This window comes from Oncorhynchus kisutch, linkage group LG28, assembly GCF_002021735.2.
Source record: "Oncorhynchus kisutch isolate 150728-3 linkage group LG28, Okis_V2, whole genome shotgun sequence".
NCBI lineage: Eukaryota > Metazoa > Chordata > Actinopteri > Salmoniformes > Salmonidae > Oncorhynchus > Oncorhynchus kisutch.
Genome location: NC_034201.2, coordinates 18,772,682 through 18,791,876, shown reverse-complemented (window position 1 = coordinate 18,791,876; position 19,195 = coordinate 18,772,682). Strand labels below are relative to the sequence as shown.

Sequence of the window (19,195 nt, the reverse complement as noted above, 5' to 3'; positions counted from 1 at the left end):
CACTCCCAGCCCCACTCACCTCTGGTCATGGAATTCCTTAACAGTGAGCACGCCTATTTCATCAAGTGAGAGCTACCTCCTGGGATTCCAAGCTCAGTAGTGTTCTGTGTGAATGAGGAGTGGATACTGAACGCAACACTACACCATAGCTCTATGACAGGATTGGACACAGAGAACACCCCTACACCACAGCTCCATCTGCAGAGTAAGTGAACAACTGTACTGTTCTGTACTACTGCTTTTAACTGTGATTCACTAACTCTAGTAGTGAGGAGAGACACTGTTATCTCATTTAGTGTGCAGTGTGTAGAGCGTATGTGTGAAAGGAAAGGTTGCTGTTTGGAGCATGTGTTTGGTTGAACTGTCCTTCTGACATTTAGGGCATGCGCCTAACAATTAACACCAGGGGGTTAGTAATACCTCATCTTAAAGGTATTGCTTTTGTGCGTATGTATTTGAGGAGTCTGAAATGAAGGTTGTTATTTCCATGACCCGTAATTCCAATCCCCCTGTTATGCTATGCTGCTATGCTGCTATCGTGGTTCAGAATTTGTTTTTGATGACATTCCACATCTGATTGGTAGTTATCTCCCGCTCATCTTATCTCTGCTGACAGCAGATGCAACAACTCCTGTGTTGCACAAACATACACAACTCCCTACAAAACACTATATATGGCAGCATAAGTGCATTGGCCCTTTGTTACTGCTTTTACTGTCGGAACACAATGTCAGGGTTCCCCAACTGAGTCAAAAGTTTGGACACATCTATTCATTCAAGGGGTTTTCTATATTTTACTATTTTCTACATTGTAGAATAATAGTGAAGACATTAAAACTATGAAATAACACATATGGAATCATGTCGTAACCAAAAAAAGTGTTAAACAAATCTAAATATATTTTATATTTGAGATTCTTCAAAGTACCCACCCGTTGCCTTGATGCCAGCTTTGCCCACTCTTGGCATTCTCTCAACCACTTTTTTGGTTACTACATGATTCCATATGTGTTATTTCATGGTTTTGATGTCTTCACTATTATTCTACAATGTATAAAATAGTAAGATATAGAAAACCCCTTGATTGATTATGTGTGTACAAACTTCTGACTGGTGCTGTATATGTTTTTTGTGTGTGTGTGAAATGTTCATTGGTGGACATTAAAAAAACACCAGGAAATCAGCTCCAAGTGATTTTAATTTAGGAAATCTGTTCCCAAGTATTCCCACTCATAACACAATGTGATCGTGTACAAATGTAAGCAAGGTTTGAAATGATCATGTTTTAGTCAAACATTATATATGTTTGGGCTTCTTGCAGCCAGTTTACAAATGATATGTAATTATTGACCCGTGGCTGAATCTAGTTGATGATACCATGCATCTGACTTGCCTAGTTAAATGAAGGTTACACATCTGGAAATGCTTCTCCATAGTGTGTTTCAGTGGCCAGTGCTATGCAACCTCTGCTCTTTGTGGTCTGCAGGTCAGATCTTTCTTTTTTTTTACTACATTGTTTGGTCTGATCTTATGTGTAAAATGCACAGTAATTTACCAAACTGTTACAATTCAGAGGGAAGCATGTCATTACAGCTTGGGAGTCTTGAGGGGAGGAGTGATGACTTTCATTGACTTTCAAATTGACTATCTATCTACTACTGTATCTATCTATCTATCTGTCTGTCTGTCTGTCCCCCCTCCTCTCTCTTTTTCTTTTTCTTTCTCTCTCACTCCCCCTCTCTTTCTCAGCATTGTGCAATTTGTGGGGGAGAATGGACAACCACACTACATCCCACATTCCAGGAATCTCCCCTGGACAGGAAAACTAAACTAGCAGAGTCAGTCTAAGGGGGATTTACCCCTTAATAGTATTCTGTACCATACACACACATATTTCAATATGATTCAATATGTTGGAGTGGGGATTTGCTTAGAGTCAAGGCTATCAAAATGGTGTGTTAATTTTATCTCACACATGTACAACCACACACACACAAACATACACACACGCATATTGCAATATGAGTGAGTGAGAGTTACTTGGGAGTCAAGGTTATCTTAATATCTGTAATTCAGAGATATTTCTCTCCTACACAGACAACCACATGCAACTCATGCGCACATGATGTAGAAAACTGGTGCAAATTAAAATCCTATATCTGTAGTCCTGGACGATCTCCAGCTGTTTCTGTTAAACACCATGGAGCTGCAGACGTGTACTTTGACAGGGCATAAAACTCCCCATCTCAAGTCATATTACACGCCTGCCTGGGTATACAGGAAACCTGACCACGCACAGGGAAACACAGCTCTTTTTCCCATTCTAATGTAAATGCAGATCATTTCTCTTCAATCTGAATACTAACACAAAGCATCGAGTCTCAATATGATTTAAATGAATAGCACATCTGCATTAAACAATAGCAGTAGATACATAACACCAGCAGAGATTAAAGTAAGCAGGAGTTCAAAGTATAGAGATACAAAGTGAGTATAAAGATTGAGGATACACAGTAACCAGAGTACAAGGAATATAGTCTGACTGCAATTCTTGTGTAATTTCTATAGTATTTTAACAAAGGCCACCAGAATTCGCACATTGTTTGTTGACTAGCGTAAACAGTCTAGTACACTGATTTACCATGAAATAATCAAGTTGTATTTTATTTGGATGAACAGATTGTGCAGCTGGGTGCACTAAATGGCTTCCCAAAAACTCTCTCTCAGCATGCCTCCCACATCCTCACATACAGCAACTAATTTGCATAACATTGTGTGATAAGGTGAGAGACTTTCGAAAGTATTTTTTTCTAGTCCCTGGGTCAGATCAGTGAGTTGGGCAAGTGTGACAGACAGGTATCAACAACGGTGGATAAATTAAGATATCCTACTCAGGCCGATAACCATTAGAAAAAATTGTCAGTTTTGGTCTGCTTAACGACCGTTCAACAGGTGCATGTTCATTAATTGTTTATGGTTCAGTGAACAAGCATGTGTTTAAACCCTTTACAATGAAGATCTGTGAAGTTATTTGGATTTTTACGAATTATCTTTGAAAGACAGGGTCCTGAAAAAGGGACGTTTCTTTTAATTGCTGAGTTTGTTACATGTGAGATTATAGTCCTGCCGTCAGTGTCCATATTTCTGTTACTATTCCATTTCACCCATACACTTAAATGAGGAATATTCTGTTTATTCATGGATACAGGGATACTCATGAGCGGGATATTAAAAGTGCATGTAAAGAGCTCATCCCGAATAAGACCTTATGTGGGATATGAGCTACAATCCAGACTGCTGTGCTCATGTTAATATGGTCAATGTCCATTGGGGAAATGTCAGACCTTATTCATACAGTGTGTTCATACTTTAGATGTAGTTATATGTAGGCATCAAATCAAATTGTATTAGTCAATTGCACCGAATCCAACAGGTCCTTACAGTGAAATGCTTACTTACGAGCCCCTAAGCAACAATGCAGTTTAAAAACAAATACGACTAAGAATAAGAAATAAAAGTAACAAGTAATTAAAGAGCAGCAGTAAAATAACAATAGTGAGACTATATACAGGGGGGTACAGAGTCAATGTGCAGGTTTACAGTTTAGTTGAGGTAATATGTAGGTCGAGTTATTAAGGGGGTGGCTCTTCCATAGGCACCAATGCGTTAGCAGTTGGGTCTGGTCTGCTTAGTTTATTGGCAGTATATGAACCCCCAAAAAATAGTGAGCGTGATGTCTTGCTTCCTCTTCCGTCTCTGCAGATATGACAGCCAGCGACTTCCAGCTGAACTCTGATTCACAGAGGTCGACGCCTCCCTCAAGATGCAGGGGCCCCTTCAACAGCATCAAGGTAGGCTCAAAAGTTACACGTATCATTTTCACCTGCAACTAGCTCCAAATGTCAATTCAATACCAGAAGTAGCATCAGAATAGAAATCCATGAGAGTAACATACTCTTTAGAACGCCACGTGATGCTGCTAATTAGCATTTTACCGTCTGGCTGTTGCTGTTGTGTACAACTTCCTAAATGATTGGTTCTCGTTTGCAAGGTTGACAATAGCAAAAACATTAACAAGACAAAACCTCTTCACATCCTTGCTGCAACTGATACTATTTGGATTATGAAAAGGTAAAAAGCAGTACTAGGCCATTTAAGGTGTTTCTAAGCAGGATCTTTAAAAAAAACACCAAGAAATCTAATATATGTCTTAAATATTACATACTGTTCCTGTCTATCACCTCATCTACCTGTTTCACCTCACATCATTACTCCCAACTCTCAGTGAGAGGCCGTGTTAGAGAGCATCAAATCTGCAAAAATGTGTGGGTAAATTGTGACTGACTGACTGATTGATCTACAAACAATAATGAGTCGCTATTTAGGTTGCAAGATGATTTGAGGATAGTCTGTAATGTCGAATAAGCCCAAGTAATGTATCGGTCTGATTTATGGGACGTGTTGTCACAGAACTGAGACAATACTAGGAAGTGAGGTCAAATCTGTGTCTACAGATTGCTGATCAGGAATCCAGACATGATGACCTCATGGGGTAAGAGGAGCATGCTAGCATGCTAACATTATGGAAATTAACCTACCTTCATTGACAGGATATGTTTTGGGACTGGAGAAGAAAAAAATATTCAGAGAGGAAAGGGAGTGAATCTTCCTTATTTTACGATCTGTAATTTAGTTTATTTCTTACTGTAGTGAAAACATTGATGTTTTGGCATCCTGTACTGTTATTTTCCTCTATAGTCCCAGGTGGGGTTGTGTTTCCTGGTGTTTTTAGCACATCCTTGTGTTGTTTCCAGATTTAGACACACATAAACATGTCCTCAGAATGGGGTATGCATGGGAAACCGATTAACTAGCATGCTAATATTGTTGCACTCGCTAAGTGTAGGGGTCTTAGGCCTAGTTAACTGGTCTGTAACCGGATTTAAGATGTGCATCTAAACTCAGCAAGAAAAGAAAGGTCCCTTTTTCAGGACCTTGTCTTTCAAAGATAATTAGTAAAAATCCAAATAACTTCACAGATCTTCATTGTAAAGGGTTTAAACTCTGTTTCCCATGCTTGTTAAATGAATCATAAACAATTAATGAACATGCACCTGTGGAACATTTGTTAAGACACTAACAGCTTAGACGGTAGGCAATTACGGTCACAGTTATGAAAACTTAGGACACTAAAGAGGCCTTTCTACTGAAGCTGAAAAACACCAAAAGAAAGATGCCCAGGGTCCCTGCTCATCTGCGTGAACGTGGCTTAGGCATGCTGCAAGGAGGCATGAGGACTGCAGATGTGGCCAGGGCAATACATTGCAATGTCCATACTGTGAGATGCCTAAGACAGTGCTACAGGGAGACAGGAAGGACAGCTGATCGACCTCGCAGTGGCAGACCACGTGCACCAACACCTGCACAGAGTCGGTACATCCGAACATCACACCTTCGGGACAGGTACAGGATGGCAACAACAACTGCCTGAGTTACACCAGGAACATTCAATCCCTCCATCAGTGCTCAGACTGTCTGCAATAGACTGAGAGAGGCTGGACTGAGGGCTTGTAGGCCTGCTGTAAAACCGGTCCTCACCAGACATCACTGGCAACAACGTTGTGCAGATAGGACTGGCAAAAAGTGCTCTTCACTGATGAGTCACGGTTTTGTCTCACGAGGGGTGATAGTCGGCTTCGCGTTAATCGTTGAAGGAATGAGCGTTACACTGAGGCCTGTACTCTGGAGCGGGATCGATTTGGAGGTGGAGGGTCCATCATGGTCTGGGGCGGTGTGTCACAGCATCATCGGACTGAGCTTGTTGTCATTGGAGGCAATCTCAATGCTGTACGTTACAGGGAAGACATCCTCCTCCCTCATGTGGTACCCTTCCTGCGGACTCATCCTGACATGACCCTCCAGCATGACAATGCCACCAGACATACTGCTCGTTCTGTGTGTGATTTCCTGCAAGACAGGCATGTCAGTGTTCTGCCATGGCCAGCAAAGAACCCGGATCTCAATTCCATTGAGCATGTCTGGGACCTGTTGGATCAGAGGGTGAGGGCTTGGGCCATTCGCCCCAGAAATGTCCGGGAACTTGCAGGTGCCTTGGTGGAAGAGTGGGGTAACATATCACAGCAAGAACTGGCTAATCTGGTGCAGTCCATGAGGAGATGATGCAATTTAGTACTTACTGCAGCTGGTGGCCACACCAGATACTGACTGTTACTTTTGATTTTGAACCCCCCTTTGTTCAGGGACACATTATTCAATTTCTGTTGGTCACATGTCTGTGGAACTTGTTCAGTTTATGTCTCAGTTGTTAAATCTTGTTATGTTCATACAAATATTTACATATGTTAAGTTTGCTGAAAATAAACACAGTTGACAGTGAGAGGATGTTTCTTTTGAGAAATCAGTTTATGTGCGTAGTTGTTGAATGTACATGTGCCCAGGGGGACAGCAACCTTACCTTGGTCCAGGGCCAGCTCTGTCTCTCTTGACCTCTTGGTTGGGCAGTCCAAACAGATTGTCGATTTGCGCAGATGTTGACAATAAATACAAAAAGAAAACAAACGGCATGCCCAAAGTAAAGAAACAAAACCAAACTAAAGGCCTCATGGCCACCAAACCAACCAGCAGCCTCACGACTCCAAGCTGGTACTGTGACATTAACCTGTATTGGCAGCACATGTGCTTATAAATAGCCTAGTGGTTAGAGCATTGCGCCAGTAAACAAAAGGTTGCTGGATAGAATCCCCGACCCGACAAGGTAAAAATCTGTTATTCTGAGCAAGGCAGTTAACTCCCTGGGCACTGAAGATTTTGATTTTGATTAAGGCAGACACCCGCACCTCTGATTCAGAGGAGTTGGAATAAATGCAGAAGACATTTTTCAGTTTTAGGTATTCAGTTGTACAACTGACAAGGTATCCCCCTTTCCTTAAACCAGGGAAAGTCTGTCCTAACACTAACCTTCCCCCATATCATAACACCACATAATGCTTCTGTGTGTCTCTTTTAACTACACTGTTTAATGAGTCAACTGCCACATGAATGCACTTGTATTACAAGAAAACTGTACCTCAGCAAATTAAGATTAACTTTTTTTAAAGTTGAGGGATAGGAAGCTTGTACTACAGGTGCAGTACCAGTCAAAAGTTGACACACCTACTGGTAAGGCTCAGGAGAAGACCCAGATGCAGACAGTTTTGAAGTAACACAAGTGTATTACTCAAACAAGGGGGCAGGTGAGCAACAGGTCAAGGGCAGGCAGAGGTCAGTAATCCAAAACAGAGTCCGAAAGGTACAGAACAGCAGGCAGGCTCAGGGTAGGCAGAGTTCAGTAATCCAGGGTCAGGGTCAGGGCAGGCAGAATGGTCAAAGCCAGGAAACCAGGAACTAGAGCCAGCCAGGAGCATCGAAAATACGCTGATAGGCTTGACTAAATAAAACAAACTGGCAACAGACTAACAGAGAACACAGGTATAAGTACACTGGGGATAATGAGGAAGATGGGCGACACCTGGAGGGGGGTGGAGACAAACACAAAAACAGGTGAATCAGATCAGGGTGTGACACCTACTCATTCAAGGGTTTTTATTTATTTGTACTATTTTCTACATTGTAGAATAATAGTGAAGATATCAAAACTATAAAATAACACATATGGAATCATGTAGTAACCAAAAAAGTGTTCAACAAATCAAAATATATTTTAGATGTTTTACAGTAGCCACCCTTTGCCTTGATGATAGCTTTGCACACTCTTTGTAAAAAATCTAAAATCTAAAATGTATTTTGATTTGTTTAAGACTTTTTTGGTTACTACATGATTCCACATGTGTTATTTTATAGTTGTGATGTCTTCACTATTATTCTACAATGTAGAAAATAGTAAAAATAAAGAAAAACCCTTGAAAGAATAGCTGTGTCCAAACCTTTGACTGGTACTGTATGTAACATATTTTGCTCTGGTTGTGAAAATGCTCATAAAGTTACTCATAGGCCTCCAGACCCTCTTGACTACTGCAGCAATATGTTTTGTTGCATTACATACTTTCTTTACAAACTTCTTAGGAATAGGGGGCAGTATTTTCACGTCTGGATGAAAAGTGTGCCCAAAGTAAACTGCCTGCTACTCAGGCCCAGAAGCTAGGATATGCACATTATTAGTAGACTTGGATAGGAACCTCTCTGAAGTTTATAAAACTGTTTGAATAATGTCTGTGAGTATAACATAACTGATTTGTCAGGCGAAACCCCGAGCACAATCCATCCAGGGAAGAAAATAAATTGAGGTCAATCTGTTTTCCATTATTTTTCTATGGTAAGCCCTTTTTAATAGGAATCTGGTTGCAGTTCCTATGGCTTCCACTAGATGGCAACAGTCTCAGACATTGGTTGATGTTTTTCTTTTGAGAAATGAAGAAGTAGCCCTGTTCTTTCCATGTGTCACTCCAGGTGGACTCTAGTCGTTTAGTGAGCACAACCTGGAATGCGCTTCACTTTGTTTTCGTCCGGTATTGAACACAGTTTATCCCGTCTTAAATTTGATCGATTATTTACGTTTTACGATACCTAAGTTTGGATTAGGAACGTTGTTTGAAATGTTTGGACCAAGTTTACAGGTAACTTATTAGATACTTTGTAGTCGTGTTGGGAGAGTTGGAACCGGTGTATTTTCTGAATCGAACGCGCCAAATAAATGGGCATTTTGGGGATATAAGAAGGAATTTATTGAACAAAAGGACCATTTGTGATGTTTCTGGGACATTTTGGAGAGACAACAGAAGATGATCTTCAAAGATAAGGCATGAATTCTATCGTTATTTCTGAGTTTTGTGTTGCACCTGGCTGGTTGAAATATGACTTTCATGTGTTTGTATGCGGGGTGCTGTCCTCAGATAATCGCGTGGTCTGCTTTCACTGTAAAGCCTTTTTGAAATCTGACACTGAGGCTCGGTTAACAAGAAGTTAAGCTTTATTTTGATGTATTATATATTAATGTTTTATGAATTTCTATTGTGAATATTTCTGGTTTTGAATTTGCGCGCGCTGCAATTTCACTGGATGTTGTCAAATCAATCCCGTTACCGGGATCTGAGCGGGAAGGGATCACTACGAAGTTTTAAAGGTGTCAAATGTGCAGCTAGACATAGTGACCCGTGTGGAACAAGACGTTCTCCTGAATATTTAAATCAGACTTTTAAGCTCTCTGTAGTTAATTGATCAGATCATATTATTAACTACTTAGAGTAAGCTGGGAACAATATGCTTTATACACTTCATGTATATACAGTCTGTCTGCATAATGATGAAACCATAAACAAAGGATCTACCATGGTTTTCAAACTCTCTGTCCCTTCCCTCTATGTCCTCTCTCTCCTGTCTCTCCTCTAGTTATTTGTGCTGTGCCATGGCATGCTCCAGCTGGCCCAGCTGTTGGTGTCTGGATATCTGAAGAGCTCCATCTCCACCATAGAGAGACGCTATGGCTTCTCTAGCCAGAAGTCTGGCATCTTGGCATCCTTCAATGAGGTAAGCCTAAACCTAACCCTGACCCTATCCCACCACTCTTTTGGGCTGATCAAGATAACAGGAAGATTGACTGATAAATTCCAGATCCATATAGGTTCAGATTATTATTTTTATTTATATATGAAAAAAATTGTATACTTTAAATGTTTACATGTGAGAGTGGGCACATGAGTGTGTTAATGGTGTGTGTTAATGTGTGTGTGTGTGTGTGTGTGTGTGTGTTTATGTGTGTGTGTAGGTGGGGAACATAGTCCTGATAGTGTTTGTTAGTTTCTTTGGTAGCCGTGTCCACAGACCACGGTTCATTGGTGGAGGGGCACTGTTGGTCAGTCTGGCTGCTCTGATAATGGCCATGTCTCATTTCATCAGTGGCCCCTACAAGTACACAGACCACATCAGCGGTAAGTCACATACACACACACACATACAGTACATACATATATTTCTTTGAATCGCAAAACAAAAATAGTAGTTATCACCTAACTCTTAACTCCTTCCTACCTCTACCTGTGTTCCATAGAATCCAAGGATGACGACTCTGGCCTCTGCCAATTAGAGAGCTCTTTCCAATCACCCTTGTCCAATCATAGCTGCACTCAGCAGGAGAGTCACTCCCAGCAGGGAGTATTCCCACTCCTGCTCCTAGGACAGCTACTCCTGGGAATCGGCGGTGTTCCCATCCAACCCTTCGGAATCTCCTACATTGATGACTATGCCAGCAAGAGGAACTCTCCTCTCTATCTCGGTATGAGCACTGGGAGTGACTGGGAAACAGGGAATTCTTGAAATACAGGAAATACACATTCTGATGCAGGTCTTTTGGGTTTTTAACTAGGAATCAATAGTATCACTGTTGTTTTTTTTAAATGGAGAGTTGCACCATTCTTCTCTAATGTTCCTGCAATTTTGGGCTCCACTCAATCCCCTCCAAATCTGAGAATACTTGCAGGGACATTAGAAGGAGTTAGATTCGGAATTTCACACTTAACCCTGGTGCAGGATGTGGAAAAATAGTAATGAAACTAAAGTGAATGTTTTGTATCCACTCATTGTTTTGCTGGTCTCAAGGCTGTGTCATGTGTGTAATCTTTTTGATAAAATGATACTTGAGATCAGCAAACAATGGGCAGTCTTTCATTTTCTTTTCATCAACTTCGAAGTATGATCTGGGGGAGAAAACAAACGATAAGTATTATTTTCCATGCCACTGTATTGATCCCACAACTGGGGTGACATGTCTGACTGTGGTTCCCCCTGCAGGCATCCTCCTGGCTGTCACGTCTATTGGTCCTGCTTTTGGCTTTATGATGGGCTCCTTCATGTTGCGCTTTTATGTCGACATCGACAAGATGTCCAAAGGTGAGCACATACACAAAATGCATCATACTGTGACACTTTCCGTAAGTTCTACAGTGCCTTCAGAAATGTCTCACACCCATTGACTTTTTCCCACGTGTTGTTGTGTTATAGCCTGAATTTAAAATGGATTCAATTGAGATTTGAGATATGATACCCCATAATGTCAAAGTGGAACTCTGCTTGAAATTAATTAAAATTGAAAAGCTGAAATGTCTTGTCAATAGGTATTCAACCGCTTTGATACAGTATGACTGAAACGAGCTGCAAAAAACACTCAAACTGTACAGTTGTATCTCCGTCTCTTCATTCAAAGACTCAATCATGGACACTCTTACTGACAGTTGTGGCTGATTCACGTGATGTATTATTGTCTCTACCTTCTTACCCTTTGTGCTGTCGTCTGTGCCCAATAATGTTTGAACCATGTTTTGTGCTGCTATCATGTTGTGCTGCTGCCATGCTGTTTTGCTACCATGTTGTTGTCATGTTGTGTTGCTACCATGCAGTGCTGCCATCCTATGTTGTTGTCTAAGGTCTCTCTTTATGTAGTGCTGTGGTGTCTCTCTTGCCGAATAAGAATTTGTTCTTAACGGACTTGCCTCATTAAATACAGGTTAAATAGAAATGTTAAATAAGGGATATAGCAAGCTTAAATAAGTTTAGGAGTAAAAATATGCTTTACAAGTCACAAAATAAATTGCATGGACTCACTCTATACATGTATATATGCAATAATATGCAATAATAGTGTTTTTTAGAATGATTTTTGAATGACTACCTCATCTCTGTACCCCAAACATACAATTATTTGTAAGGTCCCTTAGTTGAGCAGAGAATTTCAAACACAGATTCAACCACAAAGACCAGCGAGATTTACCAATGCCTCGTGAAGAAGGTCACCTATTGGTAGAAGGGCCCCTATTGGTAAAAAAAATCACGCATTGAATATCCCTTAGAGCATGGTGAAGTTATTAATTACACTTTGGATGACGTATCGATACAGCCAGTCACTACAAAGATACAGACATCCTTCCTAACTCAGTTGCCGGAGAGGAAGGAAACCGCTCATGGATTTCACCATGAGGCCAATGGTGACTTTAAAACAGTTTAATGGCTCTGATAGGAAAAAACTGAGGATGGATCAACAACATTGTAGTTACTCCACAATACTCCACTAAATGCTCCACTAAATGCTCCACATTGTAGTTACTCCACAATACTAACCTAAATGACAGAGTGAAAAGAAGGAAGCCTGTACAGAATAAAACATATTCCAAAACATACATCCTGTTTGCAAACAGGATGCATGTTTTGGAATATTTTGTACGGGTTTCCTTCTTTTCAATCTGTGGTTTTGTTAGTATTGCAGAGTAACTGTAATGTATGAGGTATACAGAGATGAGGTAGTCAGTCATTCAAAAATAATGTTAAACACTATAATTGCACACAGAGTGAGTAGATGTTTAACCCTCAACTTGTTTAGGCTTTCCAAAACAAAGGGGTTGAAAACTTATTGACTCAAGACATGAAGCTTTTAATTTTTAATGAATTTGTAAACATTTCTAAAAAACATAATTCCACTTTGACATTATGGGGTATTGGGTGTAGGCTGTAACACAACAAAATTAGGAAAAAGCAGAGGTTTGTGAATATTTTCTGAAGGAACTGTATTTACCTTTAAATACAACCATTTCCGTTCTCAGAGCTTTTAAACCTCCCAGGAAAACCTCACTACAACTTAAAAACAGCTTAAGTTCTCAGAATGTTTAAAAAACGTTCCGTTTTACCGGTCAGGAAACTTAGGGCTTCATTCCCAGAACCAAAAAACACGTTCCCACAACTTCCAAGGAACCAAATGTGCCAGGTCTCTTACTTATTCACTCACTGACTGACTCACTCTCCTTTTCTCTCTCTCTCTCTCTCTCTCTCTCTCTCTCTCTCTCTCTCTCTCTCACTTTACTCAGTACTTTGTTGAAGCACCTTTGGCAGCGATTACAGCCTTGAGTCTTCTTGGCTATGATGCTACAAGCTTGGCACACCTGTATTTGGGGTATTTCTCCCATTCTTCTCTGCAGATCCTCTCAAGCTCTGCCAGGTTGGATGGGGAGCGTTGCTGCAGCTATTTTCAGGTCTGGCTGGGCCACTCAAGGACATTCAGAGACTTGTCCTGAAGTCACTCCTGTGTTGTCTTGGCTGTGTGCTTAGGGTCATTGTCCTATTTGAAGGTGAACCTTCGCCCCGGACCTGAGCAGTCTGGAGCAGGTTTTCATCAAGGACTTTCCCAATCCACCTCATTCTGTGTGATCCACAGCTTTCCCTGCAATGCTTCAGACACCTCAGAAACTGAATTTACCCCAGTCATGGTCATGGACCATTGTCCTGTCTTTCCAGTTTCATGTAATTGATCTCGTCCTTCCAGTTTGATGCATCTCATTTATCAAGGTGTGAGAGCATCGTTAGTGATTGGGGACATGTTCAAACTGTTCAAACGCCTGCTGAAGTATGTATGTGTGTGTGTGTGTGTGTGTGTGTGTGTGTGTGTGTGTGTGTGTGTGTGTGTGTGTGTGTGTGTGTGTGTGTGTGTGTGTGTGTGTGTGTGGCATGTGTGGGGGTATGTTGGTGCATATCTATAGTTATTTACTTCTGTAGAAAAGTGCATGATATCAGATGAATTTCTGTGATAGAAATTAGCTTCTTCCCTTTTTGGAGGAAAATATGTTCTTAACTGGAATCTCGGTCTCTCTGAACAGCTGGTATGACCTCATTCACTCAGTCTTTCACTTTAGTCATTCAGAATGAATGTGGAGTTTCTCACAGTGAAAAAGAAAAAGACTTCTTCCTGGAAGCTGCTGTCAGTTAGAAAGAGATTCAATGTTCTGTTGAAAAATGCCAAGGGAAAAAAATGTACTTTCTTTCCGAATGTCAACATTTTTTCAAAAGGTTATAACGTTTTAAACCAGGAAGTGTTCTCAAATCAAATCAAAGTTTATTTGTCACGTGCGCCGAATACAACTGTGAAATGCTTACTTACAGGCTCTAACCAATAGTGCGGAGAAAAGAGAGGAAAAAAGTATGTGTGTGTGTGTGTGTGTGTGTGTGTGTGTGTGTGTGTGTGTGTGTGTGTGTGTGTGTGTGTGTAGGTAAGTAAAGAAATAAAACAACAGTAAAAAGACATCTGAAAATAAGAGTAGCAAGGCTATACACAGACACCGGTTAATCAGGCTTATTGAGGTAGTATGTACATGTAGGTATCGTTATAGTGACTATGCATATATGATGAACAGAGAGTAGCAGTAGCATAAAAAGAGGGGGTGGCAGGTGTTGGGACACAATGCAGATAGCCCGGTTAGCCAATGTGCAGGAGCACTGGGTGGTCGGGCCAATGTAGGTAGTATGTACATGAATGTATAGTTAAAGTGATTATGCATTTAAGATAAACAGAGAGTAGCAGCAGCGTAAAAGAGGGGTTGGGTGGGACACACAATGCAAATAGTCCGGGTAAACATTTGGTTACCTGTTCAGGAGACTTATGGCTTGGGTGTAAAAACTGTTGAGAAGCTTTTTTTGTCCTAGACTTGGCTCTCCGGTACCGCTTTCCATGCGGTAGTAGAGAGAACAGTCTATGATTGGGGTGGCCGGGGTCTTTGACCATTTTTAGGGACTTCCTCTGACACCGCCTGGTGTAGAGGTCCTGGGTGGCAGGCAGCTTTGCCCCAGTGATGTACTGGTCCATACGCCCTACCCTCTGAAGTGCCTTGGGGTCGGAGGCCAAGCAATTGCCATACCAGGCAGTGATGCAACCGGTCAGGATGCTCTTGATGTTGCAGCTGTAGAACCTTTTGAGGATCTCAGGACCCATGCCAAAGAAATTTAGTTTCCTGGGGGGGGGAATAGGCTTTGTCGTGCCCTCGTCACGACTGTCTTGGTGTGTTTGGACCATTCTAGTTTGTTGTTGATGTGGACTTGAATTTGAAGCTCTCAACCTGCTCCACTACAGCCCCGTCGATGAGAATGGGGACGTGCTCGGTGCTCCTTTTCCTGTAGTCCACAATAATCTCCTTAGTCTTGGTTACGTTGAGGGATAGGTTGTTATCCGCCTCCCTATAGGATGTCTCGTCGTTGTCGGTGATCAGGCCTACCAATGTTGTGTCGTCAGCAAACTTAATGATGGTGTTGGAGGCGTGCCTGGCCATGCAGTCGTTGGTGAACAGGGAGTACAGGAGGGGACTGAGCACACACCCCTGAGCGCCAGTGTTGAGGATCAGCGTGGCAGATGTGTTGCTACCTACCCTCACCACCTGGGGGCGGCCTGTCAGGAAGTCCAGGATCCAGTTGCAGAGGGAGGTGTTTAGTCCCAGGTTCCTTAGCTTAGTGATGAGCTTTGAGAGTACTATGGTGTTGAACGCTGAGCTGTAGTCAATGAATAGCATTCTCATATACAGTGGGGCAAAGTATTTAGTCAGCCACCAATTGTGCAAGTTCTCCCACTTAAAAAGATGAGAGAGGCCTGTAATTTTCATCATAGGTACACTTCAACTATGACAGACCAGGACCTTGAAATGCTTCTTACGAAGTCACTCCTTCGTTATCCGGGCGGTGTGTTTGGGATCATTGTCATGCTGAAAGACCCAGCCACGTTTCATCTTCAATGCCCTTGCTGATGGAAGGAGGTTTTCACTCAAAATTTCACATTACATGGCCCCATTCATTCTTTCCTTTACAGGGATCAGTCATCCTGATCCCTTTGCAGAAAAACAGCCCCAAAGCATGAGGTTTCCACCCCCATGCTTCACAGTAGGTATGGTGTTCTTTGGATGCAACTCAGCATTCTTTGTCCTCCAAACACGACGAGTTGAGTTTTTACCAAAAAGTTCTATTTTGGTTTCATCTGACCATATGACATTCTCCCAATCTTCTTCTGGATCATCCAAATGCTCTCTAGCAAACTTCAGACGGGCCTGGACATGTACTGGCTTAAGCAGGGGGACACGTCTGGCACTGCAGGATTTGAGTCCCTGGCGGCGTAGTGTGTTACTGATGGTAGGCTTTGTTACTTTGGTCCCAGCTCTCTGCAGGTCATTCACTAGGTCCCCCAGGGTGGTTCTGGGATTTTTGCTCACCGTTCTTGTGATCATTTTGACCCCACGGGGTGAGATCTTGCGTGGAGCCCCAGATCGAGGGAGATTATCAGTGGTCTTGTATGTCTTCCATTTCCTAATAATTGCTCTCACAGTTGATTTCTTCAAACCAAGCTGCTTACCTATTGCAGATTCAGTATTTCCAGCCTGGTGCAGGTCTACAATTTTGCTTCTGGTGTCCTTTGACAGCTCTTTGGTCTTGGCCATAGTGGAGTTTGGAGTGTGACTGTTTGAGGCTGTGGACAGGTGTCTTTTATACTGATAACAAGTTCAAACAGGTGCCATTTATACAGGTAACGAGTGGAGGACAGAGGAGCCTCTTAAAGAAGAAGTTACAGGTCTGTGAGAGCCAGAAATCTTGCTTGTTTGTAGGTGACCAAATACTTATTTTCCACCATAATTTGCAAATAAATTCATAAAAAATCCTACAATGTGATTTTCTGGATTTTTTTCTTCTCATTTTGTCTGTCATTGTTGAAGTGTACCTATGATGGAAATTACAGACCTCTCTCATATTTTTAAGTGGGAGAACTTGCACAATTGGTGGCTGACTAAATACTTTTTTGCCCCACTGTAGGTGTTCCTTTTGTCCAGGTGGGAAAGGGCACTGTGGAGTGCAATAAAGATTGCATCATCTGTGGATCTGTTTGGGCGGTATGCAAATTGGAGTGGGTCTAGGGTTTCTGGGATAATGGGATAATGGTGTTGATGTGAGCCATTACTAGCCTTTCAAAGCACTTCATGGCTACGGACGTGAGTGCTACGGGTCTGTAGTCATTTAGGCAGGTTGCCTTTGTGTTCTTGGGCACAGGGACTATGGTGGTCTGCTTGAAACATGTTGGTATTACAGACTCAATCAGGGACGTGTTGAAAATGTCAGTGAAGACACCTGCCAGTTGGTCAGCACATGCCCGGAGCACACGTCCTGGTAATCCATCTGGCCCCGCAGCCTTGTGAATGTCTTACTCACTTACTTACTTACTCACTTACTTACCTTTCTCAGGGTGCACTTCAATACATACAGTACCTTTGATTGCATTGGTTATTTAATTGAATAGTTGATTGAATATTGTTATTTTATTATTTTTGAATACTTTACTTTGCCACTAATACAGTAACATGTCTTTCTCCTAACTGCAGATCAGATAGGTCTGGAGCGAAGAGACCCTCGCTGGGTGGGAGCCTGGTGGCTAGGCTTCTTGGTGGCAGCCTCCTTCCTCTTCCTCACCTCCCTGCCCTACCTCTTCTTCCCCCGGCAGATGCCCAAAGAGGTGTAGTATGGGATAAAAGCTGACACGTTGTCACATGTCTTATTAAGCATGAACTAAAACAAATTATGAAAGTTGAACAATCTTCTCATATAGAAAAACTTTGGTTCAGAAAAAGAGTGATGCAGTTTGACCTTGTTGAATAAGGTCCTGGCTGATATTTATCATTCTGTAAGGGAATGTTACAAAAGAGGTTGAGTCTTTGTTTCATGTTTCTCTCATCAGTCATCTGGCACAAAGAAGAATCATTGTGCCAGGTCTTGCTCAATAGCATAGCATAGCCATACACACACACAAACACACACACAGCCTCTTGAACGCTGGCCAAGGCTTTAAAAGCTCTGAAGCTTGGCGTGTAACTTGAGTGCACTGCAGTGTTTCATACACTTTAAATGTTACCATTTCGCAATCAGAGATCTTGTAGGCAAAACTCTCTCTTTCCCACATCATGTTCCCTAGACCTGACAAAGGCTACTAGAGAGTTAATGCAATATTGACAGGATTACATGTTTGCTGTGCCGTGATCAAACTCTAATCTGTTGTAATACAGGTACAGCGCATAATTGCGGTGTGCTTCTTTCTCTCCCCTGGTTAGGAAACTGGAAGCGATGCCACAGAGCCCAGAGAGGAAGAGGAAAAGAAACCACTGCCAGACCCGGTCCTGGAACTCACCCTCACACAGTTTCTCAAAAGTGAGGCACTTTTATAAAACCACATCCGTCTGTTTTCTTTCCATTTCTCTTCACTGTATCTACGGGTGATTACAGGGCATTAAGGGTGACAGACACTGATATACATACTGATAGTATATAAAACGTAGAAGTGGTCACATTGTGTCCTCTCTCTTCCTCTATTGTTGCAACCCCCGTGGTAAATATTGTCTTAAGCAGTGAGGTCATTAGCCATTAGCCCCCCTCTCCATCCCTCCTCCTCTTTCTCCCAGGTTTCCCCCGTATCGCCCTGCGGACGCTGCGGAACCCCATCTACCTGTTGGTGGTGCTGGCACAGGTCCACCTGGCAGCGATGGTAGCCGGCCTCGCCACCTTTATGGCCAAGTTCATAGAGCGCCAGTTCACCCAGACTGCCTCCTTCTCCAACATGATGATCGGTGAGAGACATTATTCGTTATCTCTGTGAAACATCTTGATTTAGATTAAGGTTAGGGTTTGTCTAATAAAGAAAAAATAGAACCAATGGACCAAGTTAAAATTCCACTCAATGGAGAGTTAATACTTTAAAATCAAATCTGCAAAACTCAAGCATTCGGCATGTGTATTTGACTCAGATCTGATGGGAATAAGAAAATGGGTAATATCACATCATATACACACTTAATACTAGCTGAGATTAATAATAGATAATGCTCCAACTCTCCAGGGGTCTATGAATAGCACAGAGAGCATGGAATTTTACCACAGAAACTACCACAGAAACAGAAGCTATTGAGCAACTGGAGGTAATCATTCCAGAAGACAAAGACCCCATTGTATGTGAGAGCACAGGCAATCAAAACCCTGCCATCCACTACTGTTTATAGCAGGGTCACATCTGGATGGGATTCACTTTATTTCCCTTTACCCCAGTGTTTTAGTTCTTTGGCAGGGTGCAGAATCTCCCGTGTCAGCACCTGAAGCTGCCAATATCAACATTTTACATGACTACAAAATAAGGCCAACTATTATTAGGGGGGGGTGAACAGAGCTAGGCTGAGGGGAACCAAGGGGAAACACTGGTTGCGTTCCAGGTTCTTTTTCAAAGGCAGGCAGCACAGAGCTCATGTCTCCGGAACCATGTTTGTCTTCTGAGATCTATCTTCTGAGATGTGCAGGGTGACTGCAAAAAACACGACCTGGAACGTGTTCGCAACTTAAATCGGAGTGACTGTTA

General features: G+C 42.0%; 1 protein-coding gene across 1 annotated transcript in view; it reads left to right on the top strand.

Moving 5' to 3' along the window:
- Positions 1–80: 80 nt before the first annotated feature.
- Positions 81–19,195, top strand: part of LOC109872897 (solute carrier organic anion transporter family member 2B1-like) — a 24,392-nt gene continuing 5,277 nt past the window's right edge. The window contains exons 1-9 of the mRNA XM_020464316.2: positions 81–205; positions 3,763–3,851; positions 9,406–9,543; positions 9,782–9,944; positions 10,064–10,288; positions 10,804–10,902; positions 17,181–17,311; positions 17,904–18,000; positions 18,252–18,416. Coding sequence (XP_020319905.1) covers positions 154–205; positions 3,763–3,851; positions 9,406–9,543; positions 9,782–9,944; positions 10,064–10,288; positions 10,804–10,902; positions 17,181–17,311; positions 17,904–18,000; positions 18,252–18,416 — 1,159 coding nt within the window. The 5' untranslated portion in view covers positions 81–153. The remainder of the gene's footprint in view (positions 206–3,762; positions 3,852–9,405; positions 9,544–9,781; positions 9,945–10,063; positions 10,289–10,803; positions 10,903–17,180; positions 17,312–17,903; positions 18,001–18,251; positions 18,417–19,195) is intronic.